The sequence below is a fragment of the Malus sylvestris genome, chromosome 11, assembly GCF_916048215.2.
Source record: "Malus sylvestris chromosome 11, drMalSylv7.2, whole genome shotgun sequence".
In the NCBI taxonomy this organism is placed as follows: domain Eukaryota; kingdom Viridiplantae; phylum Streptophyta; class Magnoliopsida; order Rosales; family Rosaceae; genus Malus; species Malus sylvestris.
This window is the reverse complement of record NC_062270.1, coordinates 2,065,587-2,088,266: the sequence shown is the minus strand read 5'-3', so window position 1 is coordinate 2,088,266 and position 22,680 is coordinate 2,065,587. Positions and strand designations below refer to the sequence as shown.

General features: G+C 39.0%; 1 protein-coding gene and 2 long non-coding RNA genes across 5 annotated transcripts; all 3 read left to right on the top strand.

Moving 5' to 3' along the window:
* The first annotated feature begins 198 nt into the window (after nucleotides 1-198).
* Nucleotides 199-4,584, top strand: LOC126588669 (uncharacterized). Its single transcript, XR_007611547.1, has 2 exons — nucleotides 199-1,019; nucleotides 4,079-4,584. It is a non-coding gene; the product is annotated as an uncharacterized LOC126588669 (long non-coding RNA).
* Nucleotides 4,585-15,480: 10,896 nt separating this feature from the next.
* LOC126591423 (uncharacterized) lies at nucleotides 15,481-17,081 on the top strand. Its single transcript, XR_007612389.1, has 2 exons — nucleotides 15,481-15,705; nucleotides 16,797-17,081. It is a non-coding gene; the product is annotated as an uncharacterized LOC126591423 (long non-coding RNA).
* A 939-nt stretch (nucleotides 17,082-18,020) lies between these two features.
* Nucleotides 18,021-21,944, top strand: LOC126591240 (uncharacterized). Of its 3 annotated transcripts, none has more exons than XM_050256821.1 (12): nucleotides 18,021-18,386; nucleotides 18,483-18,623; nucleotides 18,830-18,878; nucleotides 19,085-19,102; nucleotides 19,623-19,738; nucleotides 19,819-19,932; nucleotides 20,063-20,113; nucleotides 20,530-20,618; nucleotides 20,889-20,949; nucleotides 21,028-21,105; nucleotides 21,257-21,367; nucleotides 21,527-21,944. In XM_050256821.1, exons 1-12 carry the CDS (start codon nucleotides 18,270-18,272, stop codon nucleotides 21,653-21,655), a joined length of 1,074 nt encoding a protein of 357 aa, XP_050112778.1. In that variant the 5' UTR covers nucleotides 18,021-18,269; the 3' UTR covers nucleotides 21,656-21,944. The 3 variants fall into 3 exon arrangements, with proteins under 3 accessions (XP_050112778.1, XP_050112779.1, XP_050112780.1); XM_050256822.1 differs by having other exon boundaries at nucleotides 20,889-20,953; nucleotides 21,032-21,105; XM_050256823.1 differs by lacking the exon at nucleotides 19,085-19,102.
* The last annotated feature ends 736 nt before the right edge of the window (nucleotides 21,945-22,680 follow it).

Sequence of the window (22,680 nt, the reverse complement as noted above, 5' to 3'; positions counted from 1 at the left end):
CAGGAGCGAGTTCTAAGCCCCCTGGTTCGGCTGGAAATTGGAAAACACGATGGCTATTTCTGTTTGTTCATGCTACTGTGTTGTTCCTTGCACGCTAGGCTTTTGTTTTTTAATTTTAAATTCAGGCCAAAACCAGGTAAAACGGTGACGTTTGATTGTTACATGAAGAAAAAAAATCTGTTCTAGTTTCCCATTCATCCCACCTTTCCTCTCCCAAACACAAAACCCTTTCACTTTTCAAAAGTGTGCCCCAGTCCCAGTAAGCACCAAAAGGCCACGCCAGCTAAAACCCCGTTCCATTGGCCGGATTTGGATCCTCGTCGGATCCCTTCCTTGGGAATCCTAGGGATCAACACACACATATCATTGATTAAAAATCGTACGGTCCCAATTAAATATTTTTTATATTTTTAAAAGTAAAGCGGTCTTGTTTTGCATGAAGAATATAAAAAAGAAAAAAATTATGGCCGCACGATTTTTTATCAATGGTCCATGCGTGTTGATCCCTAGAATCCCCAGGGAGGGGATCCGGCGAGGATCCAATTCCCCATTGGCCTTCCATTCCAGTTGCCACGTCAGACTCCAGACGCCACGTGAGCAAGAAACAGGATCATCCGGATGCATCAATCTCATCAGTTCAACCGCAAATCGAACGGTCGAAAGGCGATCACCTGTGTGCTGACAGAAACAGAAGTTGTGATGTCAGTAGTGGCCTCGGATCCTCTGCCTCAAGACAGTGAGTTGGTTGAGATGTGGGCGGATGTCGGAGAAGACGACGGCCCTGGATCGCAGCAGTGGCCAGGAAAAAGGCACTGCAGAATCGGCTAGAAAAAAAAAAACAATTTGAAGATAAGCATAATTGCAGAGAAGAAAGAAGAAGAACTGAAGAGGAAGAAGCAGTAGCAGCAGAACCGCATAGAATAGAAGAAGAAAGGTGTTGGGGGAGGATCCGGATGATCCGGACAAAAGGGATCCGAAGAGGATCCAATCCCCGTGAGCAGCTCTTTCCCAAATTTGAGGTAAATTTTTTATTTTTCTGAATTTATATTGTTTCAAACCCTAATTGATTACTTTTATTTAATTGACATAGAATTATAGGATAATACACCAAGAGCTCGGTTGGATGTGCTTTTAAAATGACTGAAATGGATTTTGGTGAAAATATTTTTGGAAACAATCCTTAATAAAAATGCTAGTAAATCCTTGAAAAGCATTTAAAGTGCTTCTTGTAGAAAGCACTTAAATTGCCTTGTGGAACCCAAAACATTTTATCTAAAAGCGTTTTCAATCATTTAAAAGCACATCCAAAGGAACTCTAATATGGTTATTGGTTATTGATAATTGATATGAATTCTATGAGTATTGATGACTGAAATTGTTGTTTAGATTGAAAATTGAATTCTTGATTATTGATGGATTAATTGAATTATTGAATAATGTATATGATTATTCATATTGATTGGTTGAAGTAAATTTTTCTTTATTGAATAATTTGTATGATTTTTAGTATTGATTAATTGAATTGTTAGGTTAATTAGTTACTAGTCATATTAGTATAGTCTACTCTAGGATTAAGAGTCTAAGATTTTCTTTTCTTCCATTATACAGTTACGTAATAGAACGATACTATAAGATCCTGGATATAAACGTCAAATGCTTAATCATCCACCTAATTATTGAGAAGCAATTCGTAGTCCCTATCTTCAAAATGAACCATGCCAACCAAAATCCCACCTCATGCCAAGGAAAGTTAGCGACAATTGATGTTTTATAACTCGTTGGTTTGCCCTTTTTTTAACCTTGCACTCTTTTAAGTTCGCCCATTCTCCCGACAATTCCTGATTTCGCCACTGTTTATAAATACCTAATTTTAGCAAATATGAAAGTAATTCTGAACCCTAGTAGATTATAGCAAAATTCTTATTATACTAAGAAACTCTAATACGTAAACTACCACAAATACTCTAATATAAAAATTAAAATACACCTAACTGTTTTTTCCATTTTTAAACGTGATATTCACATTTGTTGTGTATATCACGTTTAAGAATGGGAAAAGCAGAACAAACTTGAGAAATTGAAAACGAAATAACCAAGATAAACAACACCAAGAATTAGTGGTTCGGCTATATGTGTCTATGTCCACTGGCAGCAACGACAACGTCTCACAATATCAATAATGAGTACAATGTTAACCTTGCCAAGTCTATGGAACAAAGACTTGACGAAAAAACCTGAAAGAACAAGAAAAAAAAAAGCATACTCTTATCTGTTCTTTTTGTTTTTCTCACACACACTTTGCCCTTCTCTCACTCTAACACCTTGAGTGGTATACAATTATTGTTTTGCTCCAATAAAATTAGTACAATAGCCCCTTTAGATAGACATAGTAAGGTTCTTCTTCAATAAGGATTACTATTCTAATTCGAACATGAACCATTCTCCAATTGAGAAACTAATTCCAATTGAGAAAACAATTTAAATTGGGTAAACAAATTAAATTGGGTAAACAACTTCAATTGGGAAAACCATTCCAATTTGGAAAACAACTCCAATTGGAAAAACCACTCCAATTGGGAAACACACTTAATCCTCTATGTCTATTTTTCAAATAGACTTAAGACAAGTCATCATGAGCTGGATAAACCCAACACTAACTGCTAACATTTCCAACATTTAATTAACTTATAGGAAAGTAACTTTTGCACACACATTTTATCCCCAAATACTCTTTTTAATTTGAGTAGTTGAACTGAATAAAAAAAAATTAAAAAGACAAAAATAAACATAAGTGTGCATAAAGCAAAAGTGTACGAAAATCTTTTCTCTTACCTCATTGCAATTATATATCACAATGATTTGCACTGATTTTCTTGCTTGATGTAGCTAGGGAGAGCTTTTACGTTGTACTGAAATTATAACATTTGAATTTCTCTTACATTCTACATTTTTGAACTGATATAAAAATAAAAACAAAAATAAAAGCGCTAGAATCTACATCTACAAATTGATTTTTTTTTTTTAAATTAGTAATTTGAAGTGTGGTCCATATATATATTGATGCTGCTATTTTGTAATTAAGTAAAGAATATTCAAAACTCAACTGACACATCAGGGTCTTGATATTCATTTATCCATGATACCAATACGTGAAAATTAATTGTTTCCACACAAATTGTTTTCACATATCAATAAGACTGCAAAATGGCAATAATATCCTTTATTCGGTAAACCCATATATAGTAATGCTGCAAATAGATTTCAACTTGCACTACAGCAGTACACAATAATTAACTCAAAGAATGTACACCCATTTATGAGGCACAACCCTAGCACTTGGAGAAATGTAATCGAACACTTTGCCAATAAAAACAAGTTCACTAAAAGTCAAATAAATGCAGAAAATTGAGGTTTAACTGTAAAATCAATTGGTAATACGGAAGTAGTCAATTAATACTCGCAACCCGCCTCATCATGTGTGACGAATTTTCAATCACCTTGTGCGACGAATTTGAACGTTGTTGTCAATCACCTTGGAGTCCGAAAAAAAATATCTGCTACCACAATCTAGTCCGCCTTAATGGTGTAGTTGGCAGCTATATATATGCTGAAGAAACGTGTGAGGCTCTCGATCAAGGTAAGCTGCATCTATCAAATACCAAGTACGGGAAGACGGATCTGCACCACAATCGTCATTTGATGGATAATATTTAGTGAGAACAACTTTTGTTAGTAACAGTACTCAATCATGAATTCATCTCATTGTATTGTAAATTTGTAATGAAAAAAGGGGCATATGGACTCCTTTCAACTAATCTCTTTCAAATCATTTAATTTATTTTGAAAATAACAGACCGGTGATGTGTGAAAGAGCGCACAAAAAAAATGATGTGAAAGAAATCGTCTCCCTTCAGAAAGGAAATTCAAACTAAAACCATCCTCGATCACTATCGCATATAAAAGAACAAAAGCAAGCACATTATATAAGAACTGCACATTGCACAGGTGGCCCTTGTTCTAGCTTGGCCTTTTCTTGGATCTTATTTTCCTTGTTTTGTTTTTTTTTGTTGGTAATAAGTTTTAGGCAGCTGATCAGTTGCTTTCGATGATTCGCTTCAATACAAAGTCACAAAAACAAAGGCAATGCACGTGAAGATTGAAGGAGGAGACGAGTGGCGTACTGGTGGTGGAAACTGTAGAGCCATAAGGACGGAGATTCCTCGTAGACAATGTTAATTTCTACAAGTAACAAAGCAGGGTCCAGGATACGTAAGAAGATGATATGGACATACATGCACACCCACGCAATACATTTTTTTTTTTTCCTCGTCTAGTCTACTACTTGAGATTATAGCAATCGATATCCATATGGCCCGGGACCAAGGGCCAACATTTTGAAACTGTCTTGTTATATAGTGTATGGGTAAATATGCAATAGAGTTGTTTTTTGTTTGTGTTATCAATAACTGGCTATGAAAGTTTGAAATTGTCAGAGAGGTGCCATATTGGAGTCTTCGACGCTAAAACCTAATTCTGTGTGTTTATGTTATCGATAAAGAAATGGTGTTATTGACACTTCAAAAATATTATTATTCATTACTAAAAATTTGGACACTGAGCACAAACTTGAAATTGTGCAAGCTTATTCTTATATATTAACACCAATATGTTTTCTATATCTAGCGACAGTACTGCAGCAACAAAAATGTTAATTGTGTCCTTTGCTGGCGTGTTCATTGTTCATAGGACCCAATATATTGTTTGGTGATAAAAAAGTGAAGCACCAATACGGACTGAAGATCCTCTCCCGATCTCTATCTGGAGATCTGACGAACCCTTAAATCCTGGTCGTTCACGGAAATCAAACGGCCATAATGAATCACGGAAAACAATGCAGCGTTAGAAATAAATCAAGGGAAATCTCTCCTCTGTGGGTCTCATATCACTGAAATCGAAAAAAGGACAATTTATAATCACATAGCGGTGGTCAATTGCAATCAAAGGGTAAAAACAAAGACGTTAGAAAGAAAAAGAAAAAAAGAGAGTCATGAGCCTTCATGAATCATAACTGATACCCATGGCGGTGGTGCTATGAGCAGAGAGAGAAAAAGTGGAGACGAAACTGAACGGAATAAACAAGAAAGGGCTGAGGCAACCGTGAAAAATTCGGAGAGGATCTCAATGCCATAAATACAATCCATATCTATGAATGAGGATTCTCTTTGGATTCTCTTTGTGAGGATCCTGGGGATCCTTCAATCGTATCCGTTTATCGTACATTGTGCGACCAATTTTCATTATGTATTGTTTATATTCAATTTTAAATAAAAAAATTTACAATGAATTCTGATCGCACAATGTACGATAAACAAATACAATTAGAGAATTTATAGATTCTTGACAAAGAGGATCCTCATTCTATTTATATGTCTCACTTTTGACAATCTAACAACCACCAAATTGGCACAATTTGTGTGGACAATTTCTTATGAGAGAGAGTGTGGGAGGGCCAATAATCGAAGACAAATAATATATAACAAAAAATTGTGGCTTTTATGTGTTAAATAAAGACACAAATATGATGCTCGTGTGTGTTGTCCATATTTGTGCCACTCGTTTAAAGAATGACCACAATAATTGGTGCCCTTATAGAAAGGAAACAAATAAAGTTTATTTGTGTGATATTTTGGACAATGAGACAATTCTGCGTTTGTGTCCTTAATTTTATACCTAAAGGCCAGTGTTTTTTTTTTTTTTTTGTGGTTTATAAATTTATAATAATTCATGAAGACATTTTGAAAATATTAATAGGGTAATATTAGGGATACTAAATTTGTAGACAAAATTTTGAAAACTAAAGTATATGAAAATTAATAATTGGTTTATTACTTAAGCGCTAATAAACGTGCTCATTTTTATTGGTGACACATCATTTAGTTTGCAAATTTAGTCTACAAATTCAGTATCCCTAGCATTACCCATATTAATCACAACAAAGATAATTTACTTTGTCAATTAAAGAAATTAAATCAACTTAATGTTATTTAGCACTTATTAAGTTTTCCCCACCCTCTTTTTTTTTCTCTATATCTTTTTTTTTTTTAACAAACGATATTATCTACACTAAGAGGGTGTGTGAGTGGGCTAAACCTCATAACGAGCTAGCAATAATGTGGTTTCTAGTTGCTTTTGGCGAAAATTGAAACTAAAACCTCTCATTACAAGTAATTACCACATAACTAACATGAGTGAAATTCTTTTTCAAGGTAAAATAAGGTGAGTCAAGGGCTCATCGAATTCCTCTATTGAGCGTATGCGGGGTTTCAGTGACTCATGGATTGTATTCAAGATGATGTCTCTTACTAGCTTTCTAAAATGGTTTGTGCTTCATGTTATGACTCTGGTGAGGCCTCAATGTCGTAGATTTTGATGTAAGGTTCCACTGAGAACTAATGAAATATCATTAATTGTACTTCTTGATTATGTTTAATGATTTATTATACTATATTGTTTCTTCATTATAATTTTTTTATTCTTCCGACAATTTCTGATTTCATCGTTGCGTCATGCTCATAAAAAATTAAAAGTGCTTTTAGAAGAAGTACATCTCCACAAAGCACTTCCAAATGCTTGTAAGGTAGAGGGTTTATGTTGGAGGCAGATTGTTTGCCCTTCCAATATCATACCCTTCTCATCCCCTCCTATTTGTGCGGTCACTATTAAGCCACGTCAACATTTTATATTTCTATTGTTTTTTGTCTTATTATCTCTGTAAAAAAATCAATATAAAATATTGATGTGGCTTAACTGTGACCGCATAATACATGAGGTGATGGGAAGGGTATGGTAAAAGGAGGGCAAACAATCTGCCTCCGTTTATGTTACACACACATGTACGAGTTACAACATATTACTAGGAAAACAAAACGGTTTGTCATCCCTCTATCATTTGGCTGGAAAGAAAAAAAAAGGAAACTTTAAAGAAAAGCTCCTGGTACTGTTTATTTTAACGAAAAACCACATTTTTACACTAAAAAGTCAATCATGGTACTATTCAATTTACCATTTATTTTGCCCTTATCGCTAAAACTCAAAGTTTTCAAGTTTTTTTCATTAGTTTTCCTAATAAAAAAATGTCTATAAAAGTGCTGGTTAGGTACACATGTCCAACAAATGTCAAATCCAATCCTCAATCAACACCATCCATTCTCATCACACTGTACCTAATAAAACCCTAGCTTTCTCTGCTGCTGCGGCTGCTTCTTCTTCTTCCTCCTCTCTCCAAATTTCGGGATTTTCTTCTTTTTCCCAAATTAGGGTTTTTTTTTTTTTTTGGCAAAGGTATGAATTGGGAATTTGGAATGGAATCTGGATTAGCAGCAAAAGCCAATCGGTGTGAGAAAGGGGTATTGATCATTAATAGCCAAAATTTAACACCTAATTTCATAAATGTCATTTTTTAAAAAAAACTTTCAAATATAGCAGAAAACTCACATAAATAGACCTAAATACACTCAAAATCCAAAACTCAACGCTTGAATAGATCTCGTCGGCATTGTTGTTCAAAGTGCAAAGCCGGCAGAGAAGGATTTTGAAGGTAAGGACGCTGCAACCAGTAAAACATCCTCTACAATCAAACCCAATGTCGTGAGTTCCACATAGAACTAGTTAAGTAAGTTGATTGTCTGAGATGAATCACTCTCTAATTCAACAAAAGCAAAACCCATTCTCCTAGCAAGACTAATACCTTCAAGTGCTGCCATCATTTCAATCTGGGCAACAGACCTAATTCCTACCTTGTTCCATGCACTAGCAGCAACAAATTAAAGCACCTTGCCAATCCCTAATAATTAGACCCACTCCTCCTAGACTATTCTCAAACCTTGCAGCTCCATCCACATTCACCTGAACCCAACCCTCTCTAGAAGTCTTCTACCGATGTTGCAACAGTTGCCACGGCGACGACGAGTGAGAGACAACTGCCATAAATTCCTGAAACCATGTAGTAACCCGCTGAACAACATCAAGTGGGTGACCAATCCTGCCTTTCCACACTCTAGAGTTTCTCTCCTGCCAAACAACCTAAAGAATAATGCAAACTGAATTAAAATTCTTTGGTTTGTTTATTTGGTTTTAATGTTGAGGGTATTTAAGTTTATTTAGGTGAATTTTCTGTTTTTTGAAAAAATTCATAAAATGCGACATTTATAAAATTTGGTGTTAAATTTTAGCTATTATCAATAAAAACTAGTGAGAAAGATTAACTTGTTGAACACTCTAGTGAGTGTCATACACTAATTGTATATATGGATATAAGTGTCATTTTGTTTTATAGAAAATTGACAGAGTTTTTTTTTTTTGGAAACTGGGAAAGATAACCAGGGCAAAGATGCCAAAGAAACACAGAAAGCCATCAGAAATGCCAACAGAAACCAAAAAATCAACCAAAGCAGGAAAGGGGATGGAAAGACAGACAGTAGAACCAAGTTCCACTGTCACCCCAAACCGACCAACAAATCAATGGGGACAAGGCAAGCCGTCTTTATCAAGGACATGAACCAACGAAGATGGAGGTCGGTTGACCCAACAGAAATTGCACATCTCCGTACAGGTACGCGACGCCAACAGATCCGCCGCTTGATTAGCTGACCTTGGAACCCAAGTCCAGCGACAGTCCTGAAATGACTCTCCCAACCGTTTAGCAACAGCTAAGGTCGGAAAGGCCTCCCATCTGCCCGTCTCCAATTACGCTGTTAAAGCAGAGATGAAGTCCTTAGAATCAGACTCCACAATGATACAGCCAAGTCCCAAAACCGCAACAAGCTCACAACCCTTCACCAGAGCCAAAGCTTCGGCAGAGGCAACACTAGATGCAGAGATAGGCTCCCGCCTGGCAGCCACAAAATTCCCCCCATCCGCCCTGATCACAACCCCAACGAAACCCGACGAAGAGGAAGAAGACCAGCTAGCATCAACATTGACCTTAAAGAAATGGAGGGGAGGAGGAGACCATCTAACTTCCTGACCAACCTGAGGCAACGCATCAGAGGACACAAGAGCAGGAACACCCTTCGCTTCAAAAAAATTCCCGCGGGCAGTGCGAATGGCCATAAGAATTTGATAAGGGTTGAGAGTAATATGCTGGAACAAAAAATTACAGTGAGCTATCCAAATATGCCAACAGGAAAAAGCAATATAAGAAAAAACCTCACATCGCTCCTCCTTTGATCCATAACGACGAGAAGCAACGGAAAGAAACCAATTCAACCAAGATAAGATGGAAGATCTATCAATTCTGAGATTTAGCATACCTCCAAACCAAATGGGCTCCACCCAAGGACACAACAAGAAAATATGCTCCAGAGATTCCTCCTGCTTTTGACAAATCGGACACAGAGGGGACGAAGCCATCTTCCGCACATAGAGTTTCTCAAACGTAGCCAAGGCCCCATGGGCAAGCCTCCACATAAAATGTCTAACTTTAGGAGGAGTTTTTAAACTCCAGATCAGCATCCAAAGCTGCGAAGGAAACGTGGATGATGAGGACGCATGGGAAGGCACCGCTTGCTGACGAGAAGATCTAGCCCAATGATATCCAGACCGCACAGCATACATTCCATTTCGAGTGTGAGGCCAAAAAAGACGGTCCGGTTGCAAATCATCGCCGAGAGGGGTTGCTAAAATCGCAGACCTCTCCTCCACTGAAATAAACGGATGAAGAAAATCAATATTCCACAAACGGGGAGAATACGTCAAAAGAGAAGCAACCCTAGTATCTCTAGTAACAGACACCCTTCCCGGCTGAGGATGACCCAAGGACAGAGAAGGTAACCAACGATCAACCCACACACGAACAGATCTCCCGTTCATAATTTGCCAGTGCGCCCCTTGAAGTAAGAGATCTCTGCCCACCAAAAGACTATTCCAACCCCAAGAAGCCCTACTCCCTTTCTGAGCATCAAGAAACGAGCAATTCGGGAAATATCTGGCCTTAAGCACCTTGGCCCATAACGAATCCGGATTGTGAATCAATCTCCAACATTGCTTCACAAGTAACGCATCATTGAAATAAAAAAAGTTCCGGAATCCCAAGCCCCCATCCTTTTTCGAGAGGCCCATAGTATGCTTAGACACCCAGTGAGTTTTACGATGTTCGCCCACAGAACCCCACCAAAACTCAGCAATTAAAGAGTCTAATTCATGGCAAACAGCCACAGGAAATTTAAAGACACTCATTGGGTACGCCGGAATCGCCTGAACGAAAGCTTTGATTAAGACCTCCTTACCCGCTAGAGATAGGGTATTGGACGCCCACCCATGAATTTTCTTCAAAATCCGACCTTTAATGAAAGCCAAACCCTGCCTCTTTGATCTACCCCACAAAGCAGGAACCCCAAGATATGTACCCGGATCTTCAACAACCTGCATATGGAGAATGTAGCCCAACTCCCTCGTCAGCTCAGAAGGAGTATTAGAACTAAAGAACACAGACGACTTCTGAAAGTTAACCGCCTGGCCCGAAGCAGCACAATAATCATCAATAAGCTGGACCAAAGAACAACAATTTTGCCGATTGGCCTTCAAAAAAAGAAGAGTATCATCAGCAAAGAAGATGTGGGAAATAACTGGGGACTGCAAATTCATCTTAACACCAGCCAAAACCTGCCGATTCACTGCCCCTTGAATCATCCGAGAAAAAACATCACTCACAAAAAGGAATAAATAAGGAGATAACGGGTCACATTGACGTAAACCACGTGAAAGAGCAAACTTACGACCCGGGTGCCCATTTAACAGAATCGAAAAAGAAACCGAGGTCACACACCCCATAACCAGCTTGCGCCACCTGGAATGAAAACCCATTTTCTCCATTACGGCATCCAGAAAATCCCACTCCACCCGATCATACGCCTTTTGCATATCCAGCTTAATCCCCATCTCAAACCTACTCCTAGCTTTCCTCAGTTTGAGGAAATGAAAGAGCTCATGGGCAACACCAATATTATCCTGGATTTGGCGACCACCAACAAACACATTCGGCATGGGAGAAATAAGATGCGGCAGCAGCGGCTTTAACCGATTAGCTAACACCTTGGCCAAAATCTTATAAGAGAAATTGCATAAGCTTATCGGTCTAAACTGAGAAACCTCTTCCGGGTGGGGAACTTTCGGGATAAGCACAATATGCGTTGCATTTATATTCCCAAGATAAATCTCTTCCGAATCCAACAGACGAACTAATTCATGAACCTCCCTCTTTATAGGCTCCCAAAAATTATGATAAAACACACTTGGAAAACCATCCGGGCCCGGAGCCTTTAATGCCATCCATCCGCATCGCAGCATCAAGAATCTCAGCATCAGATATAGGGGCCAATAAATCATTATTTATACTAGCAGACACAGACGACGGAACATGCTCCAGCACCGAGCCCCATGATCTGCTGCCCATAGAGGTAAATAAGTGAATGAAATAATCATCCACCAATTGCTTTATTCTTTGCGGCCTCTCCTCCCATCTACCATCCTCAGCTTTAAGCTTCAACACCTGATTACGCCTTCTCCTTTGCATAGTAGACTGATGGAAGAACTTAGTATTGGCATCCCCGTCCTGTAGCCATTTAATGCGTGACCGCTGTTTCCACACACTTTCCTCCTGCGCCAGCAATTGATCAAGCAATCGCGATTTAATATTTATCTCCTCCTCATGGTCTCCCCAGTTCAATTGAAGCTCACCTAACTGACTAGTGAGCTGCTTGATGTCATGCTGCCTCATTTTAAACTTCCTTTTACTCCAGCGCTGAAGTTGAGTGCGGCAGTCATTTATCCTAGACGTCCACCTGCCCATAACAGCACCCCCAACAGGCTTAGCCCAACACTGCTCCACCAAATTCAAACACTCAACCTCCTTAACCCAAAAAGATTGAAACCGAAAAGGCCTTTTGCCTGAAGCTCCCTGAGGCTCCCGTTGGATGATCAGAGGGCAATGGTCAGATCCAATGACAGTGCCATGGATAACCATAGTATTTGGCCAGCACTTCTGCCAGGACTGATTTGACAGAGCCCTATCAAGACGTTCCTCCACCAATTCACCATTACGCATTCCCCGCCAAGTAAATGGAGAACCATGAAAATTAAGATCAATAAGCTCCGCTTTATTCAGGAAAGTGGCCAGGTATTGAGGCGTATTATATAACACTTGCGAGCCACCAGACTTCTCCGACTCCCAAAAGAACTCATTAAAGTCCCCACCACAAAGCCAAGGGATCGAAGATGGACTAAACTGATGATTCATCCACTCCCAAAAAGAGGCTTTCTCCTTCCGATAGGCAATACCATAGACACCAGTCACACGAGTCCAAGAAACGTCTTCCACTAAACGAACCCAAGCATCAATGACATGCTTAGAAGACTGCTGAATATTAACCTCTAATTCCTCACCCCACCAGATGCTTAATCCCCCCGATCTACCAACAAGAGGAACATTGAATCCCTTCTTAAAACCCATTCTGCGCCTCACTCCATCAATCCTATGGTCTTTCATTTTCGTTTCCGAGAGAAAAACCATAGAGGGCCGATATTTACGAATAAGCCCATGTAGGGCTCGAACTACCGTGTTCGACCCAAGACCACGGCAGTTCCAGAAGATATAACTCATGGCGATCGTGCAGCTGTTAAAGGTCAGCCGCCACCGCCTATAGAAGATATCCCTTCGTTACGGTCTAACAAATCAACCCGCTCGTTCTCCACCCCCGCCTCCAAAACATCACATACCTCCTGAGGATTAGTAACTATTTTGATTTTTTTCAACGAAACCTGACTTAGCTCCCCAACCTCCTCCATACTACCTCTTTTCACGGGACTAGAAACCTCCTCCCATATAACTCCCCCTGCAACTCCTCCACCGTGCCAGCAGAACAACCCCCGAAGCAACTATGATAAGACACAGGTGATTCCTCAGGATCACCCAAGACCCCACCAACTGCTACAGGATGTAAATGAACAGAAAGAACCTGCGCCCCTTCTGACCTACCCTTCCTACGCCATTTCTTAGGTTCCCTACTCGAACTTGGAGGAGAATCACTTTGCAGAAGTCTGCCAGCACCTCGAACTCCCTCCCCTGACTCTTTAAGGGGTTCAACTTGGCTGCCCACTTGCGTGACAACCCGTCAAGTTTGTCTCATTGCTCCCGCCACCCTGTGTTCCCCAGCCCCTGAAGCAACCCTTCTCGTTGGAAGCACCACGTCACGAACCGGAGCCGCCTTTGTCCATTCCTCATAACCCGCAGCATGACCCTTCTGAGGTTCAAAGGAACACTCAGTATTAGCATGCCCGATTCGCCCACATCTGTAGCAAAAATCTTGCAACCTTTCATATTTAAATTCCGCCCACGTATCCGTATCCTGCCCTCTAGAGAGCCAACATCCGGGGATAAGCGGATTCTTCGAATTAACAACAACACGAACTCGAACAAATCCTCGAGCTTTAGATAAATCTTCCAACTCCAGAAACGTTCCCACATCTCGAACAAGCCGTCTCACATTTCGCTCAGACGTGAGACCCAAGGGGATTCCACGAATCTGAACCCAGAAATGTAGTAATTCCACCTGAACTTCCTCAAGAGCTAACTCCACAGGCCACCTGCACACTGAAAAGTTCTGTTTCATAACCGCCCAGGGTACTGGACTTACAATACGTGTAGCCACACTTTCATCTGGGACAGAGATAATATACAGATTGTCACGAACCCATTTCACCTCAATCTCCCCCAAATCCTTCCAAGAGGCTCTCAGAATGTTCCGAACTCCCCACCGGTTTAAAGGACGATTAACCAACGCAGCTCCCACCAGTTTGACCCCCTGCGCCATAGAAGATAATTCCATATTAAGCTCTAATTGAACAGCCAAGTCTTCAACCACCTGCCGCTCCATCCCGTAACATATCGACTCACACACCCGTTGACCTGTTCTCTGAGAATGCTGAACACCAAGAAGAAAATGCTGAGACAGAATAAACGACCACAAATGGTACACAGAACCAACCCAGGACCAATTAATAGCCAAGACAGCATTAAAGTTTCTCACCAAACCTGCCTTGAGAGCTAAATACCAAAGGAAACAAAAATTCCCCATCGGGACACCAAAACCCAGACAAAATTCCCCAAAAAACAGATAGGGGGAAATAACTCCCCACCTGTACGAAAGCCCACCTGAAACCCTAAACTACACAAACCACCCCCCAAGAGCACCCTACGGAAATAAAGAGAATCACCTACCCACAGAGGAATTAACACTCACACCAACCAAATTTAATAAGGAATAGATGGAACAGACACTTCCCTGACCCGAATTGAAGATCCCCGTCCACCTCAGAAAAGGTCGCTATCAAGAACATCCAGCAAATCAGCAAAATTGAACCACCACAGAGCAAAAAAACACCAATCAGACCAGCAGAAACTGAACCCGGGCCACAAGCTCCCACCAAGGGGAGAAAACACTCACTCAGGAGGTCTCTCACCACAGAGAGAAAAAAGATTTTTTGACACACGAAAATTGACAGAGTTGGGTGTTGGAAAAGGAATCCAAAAGAATAAAAATAAAAATATTACAGGGTCAGTCAAGGGCCGAGTCCAAATGATAAGCCTAAATACAACTAGATCGAATAAAATGATGGGCCTGATCCAAATAAAACTAGACCGACCGCGATCAGATCCTAAATAGATAAAATCCTACCTGGTTTTTAATTCAATCATTGTGGTCGTGATTGATTCATAATTTCGAAACCATAGCTTAAGCCATAAGGTATCTCGAATATGGTGAAGCGCTCCGATGACCCAAATGACTACCGTTCTCGAACAAGAAGAAGGTTAATCAATCCCTCTCTCTCTCTCTCTCTCTCTCTCTCTCTCTCTCTCTCTCTCTCTCTCTCTCTCTCTCTCTCTCTCTCTCTCTCTCTCTCTCTCGTATGGGGAATTGGCCATGAATTTAAACTTGCCGAAATTTAGGATTGAAGAAAACCTTAATAATTTTGCGGTGTTTGTTTCAGTGTGTTGGATGCTGTTGGTGGTGGTGATGCTACTCTTTTTCTTCGAGTCAAGGAAAATTTATTTTTTTTAACAGAAGCAATAGAGTTTCATTACCATAAAGAACTAATTACAAGGGTGCCAGAGGGGTATATATGCTCCAGTGATCAGTTTCTTGATTTGGAGGAAATTAGCACAAGAACATAAATAATTTAAAACCCCTATACAATTACCTCACAAATCATACCACTAAAATGAGGAGTCTTGAAACAAATATGTTGGTAGGCAAGACATGATATACCAAGCATCAAAACCCTCACAAAAACCATAGTAGTGAGCGAGACTACAAAACACCGTAGCGGCACATTCTTCTTGACAAAGCAAGCAGACAAAATAACAAAACGACCTAGACTAAAAACACAAGAAAAACAGACATGTCCACAGTGGAGGAACGGGTGCAGAATTGGCAGGAGACATGGGAGCAGAGCCACGTGCAGAGATGGCAGGAGGCATGGGACGCCGGCTGTAGCTAGGGCGACACCCATAGCACCAAAGTCCGTCAAAAATTATGCCGCTCGGTGTGGGTCGTAACGGTAGTGAGGTCCCAAGGTTTGCTGCATCTCACGTTAAATCCTTACGCGGTGAACAACTGGATCATGATAAAACTGCTCGTCTGGAATGTGGTAGGTGGTGGTGGTGGTGGTGGTGGTGGTGATGATGAACTAACTTTACATTGTATTCTTATTATTGTGCTACCGCTATGCTACTTCACGTTTTAGATATTATCTACTTGTTATTCTGTTATAGGCATTGGTTATGGTAACATGACTCATAATTTCACACAATTTTTTTTGTTAACACACAAAACTTATGGTGAAAGGCACACTTTTTTGTTTGTTAAGTTTATGTGCGAAGTCTTTCCTTTATAAATTTGCTGAAATAAATCAAGAAATTTCCATAATAATTGCAAGCTTAATTATCCAAATGAGAAATCAAGAGAAAAATCGACGAACAAGAAACCCGATTAACAAGCAATAATTTAACACAATCTTTTGGATGCCTGGTTAACACACAAAACTTGAAGAAATAATTCTTCTTTTTCATACAATCACTAACACAAACTGATGAGCTACTCACCACTTTAATGGTTTTGAGTCCTTGTCCTTGCTGATAAAAAATCACGACGATGGTTTTGAGACCTTAATGAATTTGCATTTTCCAGCTTTACAAGAAAATGAACTTCATGAATTGGAAAACGCTATATATGAAGTGTCATACCTTGCATGAGCTTCCTTTGCTAATCGTTTCTAGATATAACTTCTCACTTTAGTATCTGAGATTTAAAATCAATAGAAGTGGTTCTTAAGTTCGTCCACCATCAATCATTTTGATCATTTTGTGAAAAGTCATTAATTAAGGATAAAAAATGACCAAATGATCCTCAATTTTTGTCAAATCTCTTTGGCCCATTATTTTTAAATTGAATGTATTTTTGTGGTCCTTATTTAACAAAATATTTAATTAATAGTGGATAAACTCATGAACTACTTTCATAGATTTCAAATCTTATGAACCAAAGTGAAGAGTTATGCCAATCTCAAAGATCATTTTGACTAAAAAGTCATTATGAAAACATCTGGTTCGACAGACCAAAACAACGTGAGAATCAACAAACTTAAGAACTGGGACGGAGGTGGATGTAGACGTTTATGTAGCCAAGTAGATATGCCAATATTGAATAGCATGGCCTAATCATGTGTGCAAATTTTCGCAGGTGGACTATGAGATGGCATTGGAGTACGCTACACAAAGCAGAGTGAGTGAGGAACCAAGAGACGCCATATTTCTGAAGTCATTGGAAGCTGCTGAAGATAATTTCATCGACTTGCATAGTCCCACATTCGTCTTTCGGCCGTTCTGCTAGGAACTTGTTTTATATTTCAACATCTTCTAGTTCATTTCTAACTGCAAACTGTGTCTGAGAATCATGACGTTACTGATTGTTTCAGTTTATATGTAATTAAAAGTTAATAATTGAAAAGGCACCTTTGAAGCTGAATTATGATGATTCATGAATGTGCATATAGATCTTCCTAGCTTGGGGAGAACTTGTACCCGCGTATATCGCTTTATCTCTCTCTCTCTTCTCATGTGACCAATCATGAAAGAGGGAAGATATTCCCGGGATTCAAATTTCTCTCGTCATCTTGATATCTAGCATGCTAGGAAGACCTGAGGGTGGAGGTTAACACAAGCAAAAATTTACCGATCAATTTGGGATGAATAAAGAATTTAGGTGCCAAAGTGACACAAACCCAAAAGTTTAGGAAGCTAATATGTAATGAACCCCTTCAGTCATTAAATAAATAGTTAGCGAAAATTTGGACAGTAGCGGACAAATGTATATTCACAATACGAGAGAATGTATTTGATAAAACCGTATAATCACATGACATGTCAGGCTACTTAATATCGATATGACATTAATTATTAATGACAGTTATATTTGATAAAATCTTATAATCAAATGATATGTTTGGCAACTTAATATTGATAAGACATTAATTATTAATGACATTTATGTTGTGGCAAACTTGTGTATTAAATTAATTAAAATAGTGTGTTCCAACAACTTCACTTTTGTATTTAAATTCAAATTTCTCATAATTTGATATTATTGATACTTGTCATTTACAGTTGATACAATACGAGTAGCGCTTTTCCATTGAAATCTACTGAAGAAGCAACTCACGATGTGATATCACCTTACTGGATTAGAGAATGATTTATATGACACGAGTACACTATCACGTGATGTCTTATAACAATAAAATAAGAATATGGATACCCATTTTCTGTAAGTTATTATTATCAAATGACTCGACATACTTTTTCCCAAGAATGGGGTGTAATAATGCCAAAAGGGAAATTTCCTTGCATGGCAAAATGTGAATTGCACAACCCTTTGATTATAAAAAACTGTTATCGAAGTGCAAAATAATAATTTTAAAATTATGATAATTATTCTCTAATTAATTATATGGTATTTATGGTAATTGTCTTAATTAAACACTATGCACCGCTCTCACTCTCAGTCACCATCTTCACTGAATTCCCAACCCAAATTTAACAGTTGAAATTGGGAAATCAAGCAAAGATCCATTCCAATCCAAACTTGCAGGATCAAAATCCCATTTGCTAGATTTGCAAGAAAAGCAGACAACTTACTGCATTTGGGTTCTGAAAAATGGGACCCCAGATTGCCATTCTTGGAGCTGGAACCTTCGTGAAGACCCAATACATTCCACGGCTCTCTGAGATCTCCAACCTCCTCGTTCTCAAAGCCATTTGGAGCCGCACGGAGGTACTTCAATTTTCCAAAAGCTTTAATCTTTTTATTTACAAACAATTAAAGTTTTGATCTTTTTCCAAATTTTTTGGTGGGTTTTGTTTGTTGTAGGAATCTGCTAGATCTGCGGTTGAGATTGCTCGGAAGCATTTTCCAGGAGTAGAATGCAAATGGGGTGATAAGGGCCTTGAAGAAATTATTGCAGATAGTTCGATTCTTGGTGTTGCAGTTGTTTTAGCTGGCCAAGCTCAGGTAAAACTCAAGCTTCTTTAAAAAAGAATAAATTGTGGGTTTTTTTATTTTTATAAAATTTAAAGCTTTCTGGTTTAAATTCTAATTTGTTGGTAATTTGAATGTGTGAGGATCTTTATTGGATGACTAGTATTATAGGAATGCTTCATGTAGCTGGACTGTTGGATTGACTACAAGTTTGTTAATTTTAATAACTGATGTTGCAGGTTGATTTCTCACTGAGGATGCTCAAGGCAGGGAAGCATGTGCTTCAAGGTTAGTTTTAATTTTCGACGTAATTGTTAAGTTGTGTGAGGATTTGAGAGGCCATCTTCACCCGCCATCAACTGCCGGGGAGGTGCATTTTTTTCTATTTGATTGAATGTCTAAATATTATGATGCAATGGTATGGACTAAATTTTTCTATTTGGGTGTGTGCTGTATCTGCTCACTATTGTTTGGCTGACTTGGTGGACTTGAAGAGAAACCTGCGGCAGCTTGTAAGTAGGATGCAGTTTCGGTTGAATTTATTGTGTTATTTGTTGCCTTTATATTTTGTATATTTGTATGACATATAGAATTGAAGATTCTGGCTATTTCTTTCATTGTTTTTACATTTAATCATTTTATTGTCTACTGGATCTGCACCAAGGTTGAAGTTAATTTGTAAGCATCTTGAGATAGCATGCAACTTATGGTTTCTCTTGCACACAAAACTTTTCATGATATTAACTAGCTTTCGAGCACATAGGGGGTGTGCTATACGCAAGAACATAAGAAACAAAATGATCGTCAGATTGTGTGTCCAAAACAAATTTAAGAATTTCTTTTTCCCTCAAGCTTCTGTGCTTCCTATTCAGTTTTCCTCCATTATCTTTCTTATTTGACCATCACCTCTAATTCACACCACACCAGTGCTTCTATATCAGGATTAGATATAATGGTAGACAAAATATGAGAGGATATATGATTGTTCAATCCAAAAATTCAAATTTCTAAGTTACTGATCTGATAATGCAGCTACAAGCGAATTGGAAACTGCGCTGTCAAGTTATAAGTCAATTGTTGATAATGCCCCTGACAAACCAATTTGGGCTGTTGCAGAAAATTATAGATTTGAACCTGCTTTTGTTGAGGTACTCTGTTTCCACTGCATTAATATTGCTGAATTATTTTTACTTTTTCGACTTGAAATATCCTCATTGTCGCTTCACAGGGAAGGAAACTAATGACTGAAGTTGGAGATGTGATGAGCATCCAAGTTATTGTTGAAGGATCAATGAACAGTTCGAACCCTTACTTCTCAAGCTCCTGGAGGCGTGATTTTGCTGTAAGTGATTTCTTTCAACTTCTCCCTCATTCATTAGAAATTACCATAAGCAAGATTTCCGGAGATTCCTTTCATGATTCCCGTACTACTTTGCTTTTCTTTCTCAACAAGATTATCTCCTTTATGGCAGGGAGGTTTCATTCTGGATATGGGAGTACATTTCATCGCAGGACTGAGGATGGTAATGTCACATTTTTCAAGTATTTAGTGACAGTAAAGTATGGTTTTGGTTTCTGTGAACACGTGCTGTTTCTCTTAATGTGCTCTCTGCTGCTTATCCAAGTTATGAATGTTGAAGTTTTATCTGCTGAATTTGACATTATAGATGTACTTATGCTGAAGAAAGACCAAATAATGAATCTAGAATCTGGTGACAGTAAGTGACTACTTTATGGGACTGTCATGGAATTGGGGAGTTCTCGGTAGATGCGTATATATTGTGAAACAGTTAGGTGGTTCACTGGGCCTGTAGGCAATCGGTTTTAGAGTTGGCCTGATTAGTTCAGACTTCAGGTTATCATTTATAAATGCATAAAGCATGGTTGAGTAAATTCATCTTACGACAAGTATCTCAATTTGTCCTGTTCCCTTCAACAGCTTGCTGGATGTGAGTTAGTATCTGTGTCAGCTACAACCTCTCATGTTGACAAGACCTTGCCGGCACCAGATAGCATTTCCTCTCTCTTGTAAGTTATTATTGGATATAGTTAATTTACAGAATCTGTTTTTTTTTTCCTCTCACTTGGTGCAATGGCAAGTGCCTTCGCCCATGAGCGGTAGGTCTCGGGTTCGAGACTTGGGAGCAGCCTCTCCATAAAATGGGGGTAAGGCTAGCCGACATTCACCTCTCCCAGACCCTGCGTAAAGCGGGAGCCTTGTGCACTGGGTACGACCTTTTTTTTATATATTCTTGCAGCAACAAGTCCACATGTGACCACTGGATTTTGTTTCTTTAGTCAACTGGAGAATGGATGTTCAGGGGTTTTTGTGATGGTGGTCTCCTCAAGGTCGCCAAAGGCATGTGGCAAAACTTAATTTCACTTCATAGTTTTCATCTGCATAACCTTTTTTTCTCATGGTGCTCTATACCATCAGATAGTTTGGCGATTTTCTGGCTTGAAGGGGACGCTGCAAATTGAGCGTGGGAACCAAGATGGACAGCATGGCTACGTGGTATGTTGAAATTCATCCTGCAGTGTACTTAATTGTGTGACGTTGGATGTCAGAATCGGATTCTTTCCTTTTTTCCATCAAGACTCGAATTTCATCGAAATTAACTTGTAATAAATTGGCCAGCTCTTGATCGCTCATCGTACTTTTATAGGTTTTATTTTATGGTTCTGATGGACAAAGCACAAGCTCCTTCTACCAATTTAGTGGAGTGGATGAAGAATTCAGAGCTTTCTTTAATGACATAACACAGGCCACTCTAAAGGTAAATTCAGATGTCAATCGTCATGCTATTTAGTTTTAACTTTTAGCATGTTCCAAGTGACCTTTGCATTTACATGTTTAGTTGTTTCCGTTTTACTACTCTGGGGTGTGTGTGTTTTCTGTTCATCCCCATTTTCTTATGGTATTTGCATTGTTGCAGAAGGGGACTAGCTACGAAGCTGAGCCTCGCATGTCCTTTTTGGAAGGTGCCAGAGATGTTGCCGTTCTAGAGGCAATGCTTGAATCTGGAACAAAGCAAGGGGCACCCGTTCAAGTGAAAAAGTTTTGACCAAACAATTAGATCTCTCTCTCTCTCTCTCTCTCTCCTCCAGCTCCAGCCCCGGTTGCAGTAGCTTACGGTATTGAGGTGCATTATCAGGTCAATTTTTTTTTTTAACAGTGAAATTGTTACGTTGAAATAAGAAAGGGAATACATTTATGTTACAACGTTGAAGAGTTCTAAACAATTGGTTATTGCCTCTCGAATGGTATCCGGATTGTAAAGGAGGAGAGTAGCTTCTGCAACTACACATTCATTAAGAGAATTCTGGTAAAGCTGTTTGATTTTTTCTGTTCAATCCCTTAACCTCTTCCAAACCATTGTCCTACCTGGGGTATATACGGTACACCACCACGAGGCGTAGAGATCCTTGATACTCGGTTAAAGAGTATTGTAGTCGTAATTCAGTTCTTATTTGTTTTCAAAGCATTTCAGATCTAGTTGTGAACAGATCCTTGCGCTTGAATTGGTTCCAAGAGTTCTCATCACTAATGAAATTTTTGTTGTTTCATTTGCTATGCACACCTGAAAATTGGAAACCTGTGAAAGCCACTTAAATCAAAAAGTACTTTAATGAAGGTTAAAAAAGTTGCGTTTCCTTTAAGATGCAATGAAAGTACGAGCATTGAACTCATGTGAGGACAACCAAATACTTGAGGCAAATGGCCTTCTTTTGTCAAGAAGCCCAATTGATCCATTCAAGCATAGCTTATCCCTTCCGCTTGTAGAGAACTGAGTTTCACGACTGAAATCTGCACACTTTTTTTTACTTTCTACCACTTTTTTTTACTTTCTACTCACCTGCTTATCCATTTTAATTTTCTACATGTTATAAATATGTAAAAGTTAGAGGGATAACCTTTTTAGTGAATGGAGCGAAGCAGGTGTAAAATGTCACCCTGAAACGATAGCACAAGAGGATAACAAATAAAAGATGGAGGAAGAGATGATGTTATTGATCTTTCTTTCTTTCTGTATGTTTTGATGCAGTCGAGTGCTCTATTTATAGAGCAACTCGTATTACTACATTTTGA